Here is a 16,171-nt window from a genome sequence, read left to right on the forward strand (position 1 = left end):
AGATCTAGGAGCGAATTAAGTAAACTATCAATATATATGTGATACTGTTATACAGAGACAAGTTTTCCATTAAGAAAATATGCGTGATAAGGTTGATAGGACAAAAGAAGATCAATTTGAGATTTAAATGGATGTTCGAGGTGATCTAGGTAGAAATGCTCCTTAAAAATATAAAGCAAAAACTTAAGTTATATTGAAGCTCTAAATTGATCTTAGCTAGATTTATTTTATTACGAAACCAATTTTCTTCAAAAAAAGTTAATGAGATACATTATCGATGTTATTCATTTCGCAGCATAACAATAAAATTGCTAATTGCTAAATTTTATAACAATAGGTTGAGTACTTTAAGCGTGAAACAAACAAATACACTCACATTCACATTTATAATTTTCATCAGTAATAAATCTCAATAAATACTGAATTTTGCAAAAGAAGAACACAAACTATATTCAACAAGGTGATCAGATTTGAAAACTCAATTTTCCTAGAAGCACTGTTTTGAAAATAGCTAGTTGTTTTGCAAACTTTAAGACTAGTGTGAACTATTCACCAACTAATCAAATCTAAACGTTCCTGCGACGAACTCCACAACAACTCTGCTACATTAACAGTTTCTTGTTTGCGTATCGGTTAATAATCCATCAGGCTTTTTTGGAGAATACGGGGTTGTTTAAATAACGGGGAAAAACTTGTCGGTACGGCCCAGGGATTGAAATGAATGCGTCGTTGAATAATGGAGATTGGACTGTGATACGTAGGAAAAAATGTTTTATTAGGTCTTAGGTATTTAAAAATGCTTGGCTTGTTCTCAACTTAACTAGGACAATTTGACGACCAGATGGCCAAGTGGTTAGAGAACCTGACTACGAAGCTTGAGGTCCCGGGTTCGATTCCCGGCCGGGGCAGATATTTGTATTAATTATACGAATGTTTGTTCTTGGGTCTTGGATGTTTATGTATTTATCTATAGAAACTGTTTATCCGTTGCCTAGTACCCTAAGTCTAGGTCTAAATCAAGCAGTTTAAAGTGCATCTAGATAATTATAGTATGCGAATAGGAGACCAATTTATTTTGATGAAAAAGACACAACTTCAACATAACTTCAACACGTCTATACTAGAGTCGACTGAATTTTTAGAGATGTAACAACAACGGATTCAAAGGCGCTTCCCCGTCACGATGAAGCAAACAAAAACAAAGGCTAACTTAAAGGCATGTCTACATCAACATGTCTGAGCGCGGTTGAGTAAGCCTCCATTTCCAACACGTTCTCGCTGCGCCAATTGTCATGTAAAACGGGACCAATATTTTAAAAATATTCAATTTAAAATTTTAAAGCTTGTCAGTATGCGGGGACGGGAATAAAAGTAAAAACGGCAGTCAATAAAGGCGGTAATGCGCTGGCGACGCGCCAAAGCCTTAAAATTCATGAGTGGCCGCGCTCCAGGACCTGCATGTTACCATGTGAGGAGAATCTTACCATTAAAAGCTCACCTGAGTTACTCGTAGTGTTTTAAAACTGTTTATGAATAATACAAGTTTTATTAAGTAACTGAAAATCAGAAAATAGTTTGCTTAGAGTCGAGAGTACAATTGCAAGATAACAGTTTGCTTTAATATAAAATATCAGAAAACCTCATCGGTGAGCTCTCAAAGTGTAATAAAAGCTGTCGGCTGTAAATGATGAGTCGCGTCCGCGGGCAGCATTCATCAACATCATGGCTCGGTTCGCATAACGCCGTCCTCTAATGGATTTAGAGAGATCTGCGTAAACTCTCTGACGTTTAATGCATCTGGAGAAATGTACCCAGACGAGGGGCTTGGAAGTAGTGGTAATTAGCAGTATGCAGCATGCAGATGATGTAAGCTAAATGGTGCAACTTTTGTCGAATTTATGCGCGCATGCCGTAAACTGGGACATGTTAATGTATGATTAAGTTTATAGCAATTTGTGTGTGAGTGAAATTTCCACTCCGCAAAGGGCTCGCGTGGTCCAAGCCTTCTTATTCTAAAAGGATAGAATTCTCATTCAGGACAAATTTAGGTTGGAGGAATGTTGACATTTCTTGAAAAATCGGCTGATTTGAATGAAAAATCTGTTCAGTCTAAACATTAAGAGAACACATTTTTCTAGATATTTAAAATCTTTCACAAAAATTTCACATTGTCTTGGTGTATTCCTGTAGGTATATTTCTGAAAGAAGAAAGCTTTTATTCAGCTACTTAGGATATACTTATTTCATAGAAAAATGTACGACAAATTTGATACCATTGTTCGCTAAATCTTTCCGCAGAAACCCCGCACAAGTCCATCGAGTCGTCGAGCAACTCGTCGGCAAAGCGTAAGCGTCTGCCAGCGTCGCGGTCGCCGAGCCCGCTCAGCCACAAGCGGCACAAGTTTGAGCCGCGGCTGCGCGGGCGGCCCCCGCTGCGTAGCGCGCCGCTGCCCGCGCGCCTCGCCAGACATGACGTCACCAGCCACAGCTTCTGACTCACCAATGAAGCTGGCTAAGCCACTGTTTTGAGTCACCAATTAAGCTGGTCGAGTCGCTTGGCCACTGTTTCTGAGTCACCAATTAAGCTAGCCTAGCCGCTTAGCTACTACTCTGAGTTCATCCTAAAGTGATACCCGATTTCTTCGAGCACAGCTCTAGATAACGTACGAACGATGCCCTCCCGCGCCGTCCCTCTTTAAAGTATCGCTTGAGAAAGAAACGGCGTGCGAAACCGCGCGATTAGCCGCTGTGCGCGTACGTAGCCTAAATTGCTACAGCGCTGGCCGAATCGCTCGTCAGGACTTTTGAGGAATACTTAGTCACGGCTTCTGATTCACTAACAAGCGCACTAGCCAAATCTTTCAACCACAGCTGCAGATTTGCAAGCGCGCTTGCTAAATCGCTCAACTAGCTCTTGAGTTGCTAGCTACTGCACTTTTCGAATTTCTCAACTACAGTTTCTCATTTATTAGCGCGCTTGCCGAATACACTACTACTACTCCTAGTATATTTGATATAAACTAGTAGCTGGGCTTTTAGCGTGCTGAAGAGACCTACTAACAGTCTTTATGCCCTCGAAATTACATCAGTACTACTGCAGAACAAACTTCATACTGATTGATTCCTAGAGTCTATTCAGTTCACGTTAACCCAAATGATCTCAACTATCTATCTCTCAAACTGAAACATAATTCTATGAACATTTTTGATAAATTCATTATGTAGCCGAGTTGTAAATCTTTGGTTTATTTTAGTCTTATTACCTTAGTTTATTAAGATTATTTATTATTCTAAAGAATTCGTTGTAAATAAATGCAGGATATTTTTGTTTAATCTAAAACTTATTGAAATTTTAAGTCAATAACAAAAGAAACAACAACAAAGCTATGCGAGGAATCCCAAAGCGCTTTTTCGTTTATTTAACGTGTTTGTTCCGAAACGATTGTGATCTGAAATACACGAATGAAACCAAAACCGTTTTATTCCGTAATGCGATGCAGATGGAGAATTTTATCTGCAGTTCCCGAGCGATATGTTCTCTATGGATATCTCATCGTACCTGCGGCGCGACAAACTGCCCCGATCCCGATCAGCCGATCGCGATATCGCGCGACATCGCCCGTGGATTCTCGAAAAATCTCCCTGGAACAAGGCAGCGGAGTAATGACGCGTGATCTGACGATGCGATTGCAATTTTATTCAGAGTGGATTTTGTGAGCGTTTTTTCTGCGGATTACGTTCACATTTCATGCGTAGTCTTGACGGGTTGCTCAAAATTATGGAGTTCACGTGTATGTGGACGACTTGTGGGTTGGGTGAGGAGAGGGCGGGTGAAACTTACTTATATGCCAATCCTCCTAAAATTGGAGTTACCGCTTCACTATCAACTGCCATAGAACGTTTTGACAGTAAATTTTCATGATAATTTGTTCTTTTTTTTTCTCTTCGGTTTTTGTTATAACTTTTGTGATATTCTGAATAAATGTTTCTTCCAAATTTTGTATTTATTACCTTTCTTCGAAATGTAGGTGACAATTTAAATGAAGTGATTGAGGATTTCTAATGCTGACCGAAACGGACCAGAGTTACGATTGATGTACAGTCAACCTCATAAATAAGTGATCACTTTTGTACTTTGTCAATTTAACGTCATTTGAAAAGCCATACGAAATCGTGTACGGACTGAAAGCGAAAAGGTACAAAAGTGATCACTTATTTATGACGTCGACTGTATCTATTATACAAGTTATTTTTTAATCGGTGATCAGAAACCAATTTTTCTAACTCAGTAATTAGTGGCGATCACAAATAAGTAAGTCGCAATTACAAGCTGCAAAGTAATGCATGAAGCGGTGTATAATAAATGATATTATCTACACTAGATTACGCAAATGCATCTAACTTCGCATGTCGGAACCCCGACTAAACTAACTGACTAATCATAACTAGTGACTGACTCGAGCCCCACGGCGGGGACGGGCGGCGCATTTGAATCGATTTTGAGCGAACATCGGCGATTTCACATCGCTAATTCGCTCTTGAGACGTCCCAGTAGATATAAAAAAGGGACACGGTTGGTTTTCACACAGATTGAGGTGTTTGCGTTATCTAGTGTAATCTATATCTGTGCTCATCACTTTAGCTACAACTATACGATAATCATTCGTGTTCACGTGCCTGCACCCCCCCCCCCCACCCCCCATAAACCATCGCCGCGACCGCAGCCTGTCCGAGCCGACCGCGCCGGCCGTGACGGCGACGATCGCTGCGGTTGCCGCCAAATGACCATTTAATCAGCGTTGACGTTCCAGCAATGCAAATTGGAGCAGTGTAGCCCCATTTAGACGATGCAAGAACTTGCATGCGAGTTTCGTTACATTGCGGAATATTGAGGGACAGTGAATTTAGTTGATCAAACGTGAAACCTTACTTTAACGGTAATTTAGTAATTGATATCACAGTTTCAAGGGACCGTAGACTTGAGTAGCTTATGGTTTTAATTTCAACTCGATATCTCCACGCGTTTCCTGAGATAAAGGGCTTTGACAAACCGACGGACGGACGGACATCAAAGTGATCCAATAAGGGTTCTGTCTTTTTATTTGGAGGTACGGAACCCAAAAAATATACGTCGTTGAGTTTCTTGACGGGTTCCTCTCAACCACAGTCTCAACAGAGGTTGTTTAAAACTGGTTTTAGATTTTTTTCACATTCATGAATGCTTTTTATTGGCTAAGATAATTTCACTTTGACCTCGATTTTATTATTACTTAAATCGTTATTAATTTAACTTCAACCATCAATAACTCCAAACTCCACGACAGCAATTAGATTTAAGCTATTGTGCTGACGAACAGAAATTATTCAGATACTATTATTATAATAATGAACTTCTTAACTCATCGCAACTTTTGAAGGGGACAGATTTTTCAATAGAAAGTTAAATCCCAACCGTATTAAGGTTCTTGAAAAGTCGGCAGAAGTTTATTTTATTGTTATGGCTGTGGAAGGAAATGATTAAAAGTTTTTGTACCGATTCGGCTGCCGTTATTGTGTCGCTCTGTCTGGAGACATAATCTGTGCCGCGTTTTAGAATACGGTGGAGCCATCTCGCGAGTGTGGTATAACGCAACAGGAACCTATACTTGTTTTGGATAGGTATTTAACTACTCGTAAATGTAAACAAAACAACGTCAGTTGGTGTCTTAAATAATGTAAAACCTCCTTTAAACTATCTAAACATTAGGTTAGTGCCAATGGGGTGCTGAAAGTTTCTCGATGAGGGCTACAGCATAGATGTCGCTAGTGTCGCTGCTTAAGTGACTAAATAAGAAAACAAACAAGCTGAATGTGGTGCATAGGAGAAATTCGTGTCTGTATCACTGTCCAGCGGTGGTGTGGTGGTGCACGTGGCACGGAATGCCGAGGACCTGGGTTCGATTCCCAGCGCTTGTCTTATTTTTCTGGTTTTTCTATGCATCTATATTTCAGTTTGTATTTTCGATATGGGTTTTACGGGATGACCGTAAAATTAAAAAAAAAAAAATGGAATTGAAATAAAAAATACAAAAGGATTCCAAAAAAAAAAAAAACTTTATCTAAACATTTACATGTTGTATTGAAATACCTAGTCTAGTTTGTATTACAATGATAGATAAGTAAAATGCTTAAAATTCTTTTTTCACAACATTAAATTACGATACAAATAATTATATTGTCACTCCACATAATACCTGACAATGTCACGTAGCTGAAAAAGAGCCCTGAGATATTTATTCCTAAACTCAAATTCAATAGAATCTGACAATCGTGTAGACACTTCCAGCCTACTAATATAAACACCGGGCTGCCTAAGGCTTTGTGATGTGACTATTATTCTTTTTTGATTCCTTTTAGATCATAATTGCAACAACAGGGACATATATAATCAAGTGTGCCCACGATAGGGTGTCTTAAATATGTAGAAAATTGACAGATTCTATTGAATTGTACTTTAAACACTTTAAAACACTTGTAGAGCTGTGTTACCCCGATGAGTCCTCTCGTGTCGCCGGCTGCCGCGAGAAATGACGATTGATTGCGCGATGACGCGCGGTAATGACGCCAATCAAATCTGTTTACGGGGAATGAGAGCTTCACGCCGCGGTTACGTAACGATACACGACGTGTAAGGGACGTAGGGGAAAGAATTTGGCGGCGATTCAGAGAAGCAGATGATTGGGTTAGTTTGAGCACTGGTGTGGTTTCTTATCGGATTTTTTATTTTGTAGTCATGCCTTTGAACATCGATAATTTTTGCCGAAAATTTCCACTTGAAGCTATATTTGTCTCATCTTATTGCTTAGATATAAACAGTCTTTTATTTGAATTTAATATTATAGTTATATGTCGAGATTAAAACATTTGAGTCAACGTTTTTTTTGTTTTAACGTACGTAGATATCGACAGCAAAAAGTTGCAAATACACGGCTTATGTTAAGTCATAGAGTCGCGTATACATATTTTGCACTTTTCGATATCTTTGCCTTGACTGTACCTACAGTATGTGCTACATTTTAATAAAAACACATGTGCATTCGGTAGAAACAGCTTCGAGTAGAGGCTAAATAGGCGAATACAGTTGAGCTGGGCTGCTTTCGGAAAACTTAGGCATATCTTGTCGTCGATATCCCTCAGTGCCTAAAAACGAATGTCTTCAACCAGTGCGTCCTACCAGTTTTAACCTACGGAGCCGAAACGTGGACCTTGACTGCGGGGCTAATCCACAAATTCAAGGTCGCTCAGCGGGCTATGGAGGGAGCAATGCTAGGGGTTTCTTTGAAGGATAAAATCCGAAACCACATTATCCGACAAAGAACGAAAGTCACCGACGTTGCTGAAGTGGCGTTTGGGCTGGCCACGTCTGTCGCAGGAGGAGTAGACGAGTCCTCGAATGGGGACCACGGACGGGAAAACGTAGCGTAGGGCGTCCTGAGGCACGGTGGACGGACGACTTTAAGAGGGTCGCTGGCGGCGGATGGATGCGAAGGGCTGAAGACAGAGTGTTGTGGCGCGCCATGGAAGAGGCCTATGTCCAGCAGTGGACTGCTGTAGGCTGATGATGATGATGATGATGACATGTGCATTAATACTTGCAGTACTTGTTACGGGCTGTAGATACTGAGTAAGTACGTTTAATTATCTCCCGATATTTCACCGAATTTGCATGCATCGTGAATGCATGGTCAACATCTATCAGACAATAGACATATACCCCTATCTTTAATTTTTCAACGTTTTCATGACCTTTTAAATTATTCGTGTGACCTACCTATAACGGGAAGCAACTAACGCCTTTAGGAATTGATTGCAGTCTTTAGTTGGGTTTGTTTAAATAGTTGATTGGCTTTCAAGCTAGTTTGTAAGGGTTAATTAGTTTATGTTTCGAACAAAAAATAAACAACTATACCAGCCGTTAATTGGGTATTTTAGAATTATCTCCACCTGGAATATATAAGTCCCACACTGATCACATGCCGCATATAAGGAAGAGCTTGAGCTTATTTTAATTTGTGTCAAATACTTAATCATTAAATTACTTCGTATACCGGGTGTGGCCTGTAATACGAGCAAAAAATTAAAACATAGAACATACAACTCAAACTAAACAACATTTATAGTTCAGCGACTTTTTTAAATAATAAGTTTTTTTATTTTTTTATTACACTTTAAAGTTTATTCGAAGACGCAATGTAAAGCAAAATGCTTGATGTTTGTAGCGTGACAGGCGACGTCAGTTGTGTTCTTGGATGGCGTACATTGATAGCAGTATTTAATTTGTATGAAAATGGGAATCTAAAGACTCCATTGTTTTTCAAAGTCGCTGAACTAATGTGGTTCAGTTTGGCCACACTCGGTATGTAAACTTACATACGATTAATATACTTAATAACTTTTAGTGTTATATAGAGTTAACCCTACCCGTACTGACCTATCCAATTGGGCCACCCGGTGTACAGTCCTCTTAATAATATTTTTCTGACCTCAAAAAACTGCACATTTTTGCTATGAAATTGCTCATCTTATCATTTAGCCGCTAGGCGGTAATCGAGTTGACCTAGCATTGAATAGAAACTTCGCTCACCACAGCTCTAGGTCTACAATCGACTTGTCATGAGAGGCCTTAGATTAAACTACTTATTGACTTCAAGTAATTCAAAACATTGGTATACTCACCAACTGTCTTTTTTGAAGTTAGTTTTATACATAATATGCACCGTGGGTTTTAATAACCCGAAATATTTTAACAGCGTATTCCTGACGATAATACGAGTAAATAATGTTATATCAACATGGGTCCAATTATGTGTTTTAATTAAAACTACTATTTCAGTACAAAATAATCAAATTAAGTGACCGCTTCTTTGTGAACAAATCTTTACATTTAGAAATGCCAGAATAGTTGTGGTATTAGTAATATATATTTACTAATACCATAAACTATTCTGTCATGGCAAAGTATTCGTATAATCAAGTTTATTCTAACTCTGCTCGGAAATTCAAATTTGTGTTGTTTCATGATAGAATCAAAAGTCACAGAAAATGGTCAGTATGAATTATCATAAATAATCTAAATAATAAGCAACCTAGTTAAATTGAAAATACAACTGAAATATAGATGCACAGAAAAACCAGAAAAATAAGACCATCACTGGGAAATCGAACCCAGATCCTCGTATTCCATACCGCGTGCTATACCGCTACACCACTGATGGTGACCATGGGTTCGATTCCAGTGATGGTCTTATTTTTTCTGGTTTTTCTGTGCATCTATATTTCAGTTTGTATTTTCAATTTAGGTTTTACGGGATGACCGTAAAAGTAAAAATTTGGAATTGAAATAAAAAATACAAAAAGATTCCAAAAAACCAATCTCAACCTAGTTAAGTTACGACTAATTATTACTTTTAGACCGAGCGATTATAAAAAACACAATCTGCTGTAAAAATAGTGTAGTGTGTGTGTCTTGATTCAGATATATCTTCTGAAAGACTTTCGGGTATTCAGTTATTTAATTAATACTCGTACATTGTATTATTCAGACACATCACCCTTTTAAATTGGCCTTATTAACGTCTAATCTTCCTCATTACCAGCCTCGTGTAAACAAACCAAGTCCGACCAAGTGCCGTTAGTTACGTATTCAGTTCCGCTGGCCCTCGTTAATAATGCGCGGGCTATCGTTAGGCCAGCTAACTTCATTACCCGGGGATCCGTCTATTAACGGGGTTCTGATACAGCGTTACGTGGCGAGGTAAGTCATTCCCGGTCACAACCTCTCATTACCATCGCCGGGTAAAGCTCGAGAGCGGGCGAAATCAAACAGCATTAGTAGGGATATTTTATGTTTTAAACTGTCATTGGTTATTCGAATCACTAAAGATGTTTGTCAGAATTTCGATTCAACAAAAATAAGTTTGTATCAATGCTCCTAGTAACTACTATGTTGTGTCACTCTTGTCATGAAATAGGACATCGCAGTTTTGTAATTTGCACTAATTTTAATTTTAATAATAATAAAAAATGTCTTAAAATAAATTATGGTATAATTCACACTAATTCCCACCACTCAACTCACCCACTAGTCCCAAAGGAAAAAAAACGGCTCAACCGATTTTGATAAAACATGTCTAAGAAAAATCGCTAGGTAACCTGCTTTAAAATAAAAAAACGTATTCAAATCGGTACACTCGTTTAAGAGCTACGGTGCCATAGACAAACAGACAGACACACATAGCGGTCAAACTTATAACACCCCTCTTTTTGCTTCGGGGATTAAAAAAAGGTTTTGTTATGAGTACTAGGATAAACAATTCAAATAGCCAGATATATACATACATACACACATAATATACATTTAACTATCCAAGACTTAGTACTTTTTATACTTGATATCTGCCGCGATCTGGGGTCGAATCCGGGACCTAAGGTTTGGTCTGCTTCTCTTACCACCTACGTCCTAGGCTATCCGGTCGTTTTAAGGTTGTACCTAGTCTCACGATAAATATTTTTATTTCATTGCTATGGATCTTTGCAAAGTGACTCGTAAATCGGTGAAGTACACATGTAGTTCCTTAAGTATTAAAATAGGCAACTTGGTTTTAAAATGCTGTGATGTTTAGTAGGTAACGGCGCCTATTACGTGGTACTTAAGGAAGTTTTCAAATGAGTCCCAAAAATTAAGGGTATCAAAGCTCCTTAACAAACGAGAATATTTTTTATTTAAGAGCGTTTATTGAACTTTCAGTGTCTTAACTTTTTGGGCTCGTTTTAGTTATTAGTATTTCATAAAATAATTATTGAAATCAAAATACCCAAATCTTCTATTACCGTGGTAATGGACAGGCTGTGATTCCATTACCGCGAATTGAGCTTCTATTACCGAGGGTATAAAAAAACGGCAATTTTCTACCATCGTAAAAGGAACGCGACACATGTTTTGGAACTTAATACCGAGGGATTAAAAAAAGTAATGGCTTTGGTTCTGTATAATGTATTGTACACCAAATATTTTTTGAGAAAATTTAAATAAAAAACTAAAGTTGATTCGAATAGTGTATCCAGCCCATTGTATTTTATTATGCTTATGCCACCAGTTATAGTTTGATGTATGCATGCTGAGTAAAAGTCACAACTTTATCAAAAAAATCTGCATTTACGGTACCCTAAATGTGAATTATTTTAACAGAAAAATAAAATGTCACTCGGTAATAGGGACTTCTTTAAGAACCTATTACCGACCCAAAGACAATTGAATGGGTCGGTAATAGATGCCCAAACATTCTATTACCGAGGGTTATGCGATCATACCATCGTTAATTGGCTTAATTTGGAGTATTGTAAAATCTAATTCCGACCTATAAAAACTATAGGATAGAGTTGTGTTTGAATTACAAATCAAATATACTTATTACATCCTTGGCATATAACCAAAATTACATAACTGGTAAGTAAATATAAAATTTCATCGCAATATTTAAACAACTTGGCAAAATAACGGTTTCTATAGAAACTACCAATTCAGTATTGAAGTTTTTGCTAAAAAATAAGAGTTTGTTAATACTTTTCATACCACGGAAATAGTTTTTTAAAAGCGTGAATAGATCAAGATTGGAATAACTGTAACAAATTATATAAACGATAATTTATACCAAAAATAAAGCTTGAAGAACCAAAAATACCACTTTAACTATTACCGTGATATACCACGGTATTACAACCAACAGTTAAAAATGGCGCCTATCGCCGCTGTATTTTATTTTCCATTTTAATCGTATTTCCGGGCCAAAAATATACAAAAAGTATTCAGAACTCGTACAAAAAACTATAAAAAGCCATTTAAAAACCATAACATTAGTTCAATTGCCATAAATATTTTGTAAAACACTAAATAAGATTCGAGTCTGCTTGTATGTGGTGTCACGCGTTAGTATGGCAAATCCTCTTCCGTCGGTGCCATTTCGGAGAATCATGAATTGCAAGATCTTTAATTCATGCACATACACTAGCGCTAATAAATAGTGAGTCGACTAAATAAGCTTTTATCTTGTAAAATATATTTTTTAAGAAATCTATGGTTTGATTATAAAATGCGTATTTTAAATTGCCGCGGTGATGGCCGTCGATTTCGATACCCCCGGTAATAGGCGCCGTTACCTTACCTAAATAATAAAGTATGAACTTTGAACGTTAAGTGCGATGTACCAAATCTTTCTACTCCATCTACTATTTTCGTGGGAAACAAACCTGTAAAAGGCATTTGATTCCGGCCGTGACATTCCGAACTTTTGATAGTGAAGCTCCGAAAGAACAATACAAATCTCACTTCAATAAAATGCTCCTCCAAACTGGGGCTCAAACTATAAAAGTTCTGAACCTTTAACGAAATAGATTATCCCGAACTAGCGTAGGTATTTAAAGAAGCAGGAAAAATACACCAAGAGCATGTAGACACTTTTGGACAGGTGTTTCAGGCAAAGTAAATATTTTTAAGATATTTTCTTTAAGATATTATTTTCTAAATAACCTTGGCGGAAGGGCAGCGAACTAAACCGATCCTTTAGTTATATAACATTCTCGATTACCTGACCGTAGGTATAGACCTGAAGTAGGTATGCCGTATAAAAGTGGCCTGGCTTTGTTGAAATCTGAACGTGACTCAAATACAAGTTTTAGATTTTTTTTATATGTGTATGATATATAAAACATCTGTTTTAATCATTGGTACTGGCACCCAACTAAACCATCTAGCTGCTTATGTCCTTACACTTCAGTCATAAAGTTTAAAGATACCAAAAATACAATTTACTTTCAGAACATTTTTTCACCTATAAAAGTCGTATTTAGTATGTATTTTTTTTTTGGATGCGTGTTCATCTTGAAAAACTCTGTTGGTTAGGTTAGATTTGTTTCATAATAATTCTGAACAATTACTGGATTCAGAATCAGTGGATTCAGAGAAAAGAATTGTGATAAACATGATATTATAATCTGCGACCACCACACGCGACCGCTTAGTATGATTTGCTAAGAATCACTATATGGATGCAAGTGGTTACTTCGCGCGACAAGTTCATATTTTCGTATTATAGTACCGGTCGCGCGACCCGCTGCTTAGTAGATCGCGCGACCGATTGTGGTCGCGCCCCGCGGTCGCCAACAACGGAATGACCTTAAAATGTCAACAGCTCTCTGACTGCAAAGCGAAACTTCGCACTCGAGCGCCTCGGTCACGATCCAAAAATAAAAAGCCTTCCAGGTCACCCGCAAACACTATATCACTTAAGCGGTTTTCGTATTCAGCATCGGTTAGTTTCAAAGCGTATTGTTTACAACAATATCCCTACCTTCTCCCCAGCTGAAATGAACCTTAATCCATGGCAAGAAAGCTTTTTAAAGTGCACCAGTTACCGTGGCGGGGGTCTTCCCGCGGAAGCCCCCGATCGCGGAGAAGCACGGCGCGGTGCGGCAGCCATTACAAGCGCCATCCTTTTTAATACATCCTCTGCTTGTTTTAAGGTTCCGTTATTATTGGCGGAAACGGAACCCTTAGTTTTGTTCTGTCCTGTCTATCTGTCTGTCCGTATGCTAAAAAAAAATTACTTGGAAAAGGGCTTGAATGAAATTTTGAAGGTAGGTGTTGTACAACACCTGACTGGCACTTGAGTTTTCCCATCTTAGGCTTCTAGGTTGGCAACGTATCTGCAATACCCCTGGTGTTGCAGATGTTTATGGGCGGTGGTAATCTCTTAAGATCAGGACATCCACCTGCTCGTTTGCCATCCAGTCAAATAAAAAAAAAAAACAAGTGCAACTGAGATTGAAAAAAAAAGACAGATTTAAAATTATCATCATAAAATAATTAAACAGGCTTTGAAATTATTAAGTCATTTAAAGGAATTTTCTAGAATAAAGTGTTTATTATTATTTGAAGCTATAGGCTCCGAAAAACACAGAAACTGCATCTCCTGTCTGTGATTTACATAGTTTTGCACGCACTATCCTATCATAAGTTCTTAAACTATCTTCATGACAAATTTCCTTAAGTTTGGTGCAGTGATTTAAGGATGAAGAAGTAACAAACAGACAATAAACACACTTCCGCATTTATAATACGATAAACATACACTATCGCGTGGATGTCACGATAATAAAAGGCAGATATTATAGCTTCGGCGATATCGTCAAATAACTGCACGCAAAAGTACCTCCACAACTTTCCAACAAAGGGTGAAGGCAAACGAGCGTAATTTTTGAGTTGTGAGTCGCATTTCAGTCGCGTAATTTCGGTTCCAATCATCATCATCATCATATCAGCCGAAAGACGTCCACTGCTGGGCATAGGCCTCCCCCAAGGCTCTCCACTCAGACCGGTCCTGTGCTTTCCGTATCCACCGCGATCCTGCGATCTTAACCAGGTCGTCGCTCCACCTTGTTGGAGGCCTACCGACAGCTCGTCTCCCGATCCGCGGACGCCATTCGAGAATCTTCCAATGTATGGATGGAATCATTTTGAGTCGCCGTGTGCCACAAACTGGACGTTTGCATAAAACCGAATGCGGCAGAAACGCGACCGACAATACGCGACTTACAACTCACTCTCAACTCTGATGCCAAGTTAATTGTGATGTTTTGATCATCATCATCCCAGCCTATATACGTCCCACTGCTGGGCACAGACCTCCTCTCAGAATAAGAGGCTAGCCCTAGTTCCCGGCCGTAGGGTAGGGCCGTAGTTCCCACGCGAGCCCAGTGCTGATTGAGAACTTCACACACACCATTGAATTGCTTCGCAGGTTTGTGCAGGTTTCCTCACGATGTTTTTCTTCACCGTAAAGCTCGTGGTAAATTTCGAATGTAATTTCGCATGAATTTCGAAAACTCAGAGGTGCGAGCCGGGGTTTGAACCCACGATCCTCTGCTTGACAGGCCATAGGTCAAACCACTCGACCACCACGGCTTTGATGGCTTTGTGATGTTTTAATGGCGTTAAATAAATGTATTTTCTTTCTTTCTTTCTTTCAAAAAATACGCTCGTTTGGCTTCACCCGAAGATACTTCTAATGTGTCACCAACGATAACACATAAGAAGTATATCTTTGACTCACCAGCAATTTATTCTTCTGCGGAACCTTCGTCGCGCGTGTTGCACATGCTTGGCCGGTTTTAATACAGCCTCTGCTTTCTACCCTTTGAGTTTGAAATAATACCATCACGCGCGGCGGGACGTGACCGGAATGGCCCGCCGGCCCCGGACAATTTGAGACCACTTGCTCTATCTTATATTTAAGAGCTACAAATTTTACATAGAAATTATGAAGACGTTCAACTACTCTAAATCGAAACTTGGAAGTTAAATTGATACTTAAGTTTCTCAGAATCGGTTTAGTTTGTACCATCAGCCAAATAAGTGGTCTGTCAATTTTTAAACAAGTTCCTATCAAATGATTATGTCGCTAAAACCGAACTTTCAAGTTGACAGACACGGCTATTGGCATTATTGTTTTATGACATGCAAACTATTATCAACTTTGGGGTGGTAGACCACATATTTGGCTGATGGTACCTATGTCTACAGGGACTATATATTTTCCAAGAAACCTCCAACCTTGCAAACACCGAGCGATAGTTTAATCACGTTATCAATAGACAATTTTTTTTTTGGTACAGGGTCTAACATCTTACTTAGTAAATACTTACATGCGCTGCTCTCGTCACATTACTATGGTACTTAAATAACGGAGTTCTACGCTGTTTTTTTTCTTTTCCTCTTTTATCAAAAAAAAATGTTTTCCACTATTGCAAGCATTATTGAAAGTCCGAATGTAATGATTGTCAGAATGATCGTTTGTCATAACTCTTTTTTCTCTGAATCCAATCTTCTTCTTCTTCTTCTTCTTCAGCGCGTTTTCGCCCACCGTTGGGCATACGCCTCTCCAGCCTTTCTCCACCCGGATCGACTGTCCGTCTGAATCCAATAATTGTTCTTAATTGTTATAAAACAAACCTAACCTAACCTTTAGTTTTCAAAATTTCAGAAAAATTTAAGGTTCGCTGATTCGGACAAAAATTACCGTATGATTAGCGAAGAGTATGCGAACTTTGGCGCTCTCCTTAAATACATATTATACTT

The 16,171-nt window shown here is 38.5% G+C and overlaps 1 protein-coding gene across 1 annotated transcript in view; it reads left to right on the plus strand.

Moving 5' to 3' along the window:
* fs(1)Ya (female sterile (1) Young arrest) overlaps positions 1–2,550 on the plus strand; it is a 37,153-nt gene extending 34,603 nt beyond the window's left edge. The window contains exon 8 of the mRNA XM_074089625.1: positions 2,299–2,550. Coding sequence (XP_073945726.1) covers positions 2,299–2,495 — 197 coding nt within the window. The 3' untranslated portion in view covers positions 2,496–2,550. The remainder of the gene's footprint in view (positions 1–2,298) is intronic.
* The last annotated feature ends 13,621 nt before the right edge of the window (positions 2,551–16,171 follow it).

The sequence above is a fragment of the Choristoneura fumiferana genome, chromosome 7 (assembly GCF_025370935.1).
Source record: "Choristoneura fumiferana chromosome 7, NRCan_CFum_1, whole genome shotgun sequence".
Taxonomy (NCBI): Eukaryota; Metazoa; Arthropoda; class Insecta; order Lepidoptera; family Tortricidae; genus Choristoneura; species Choristoneura fumiferana.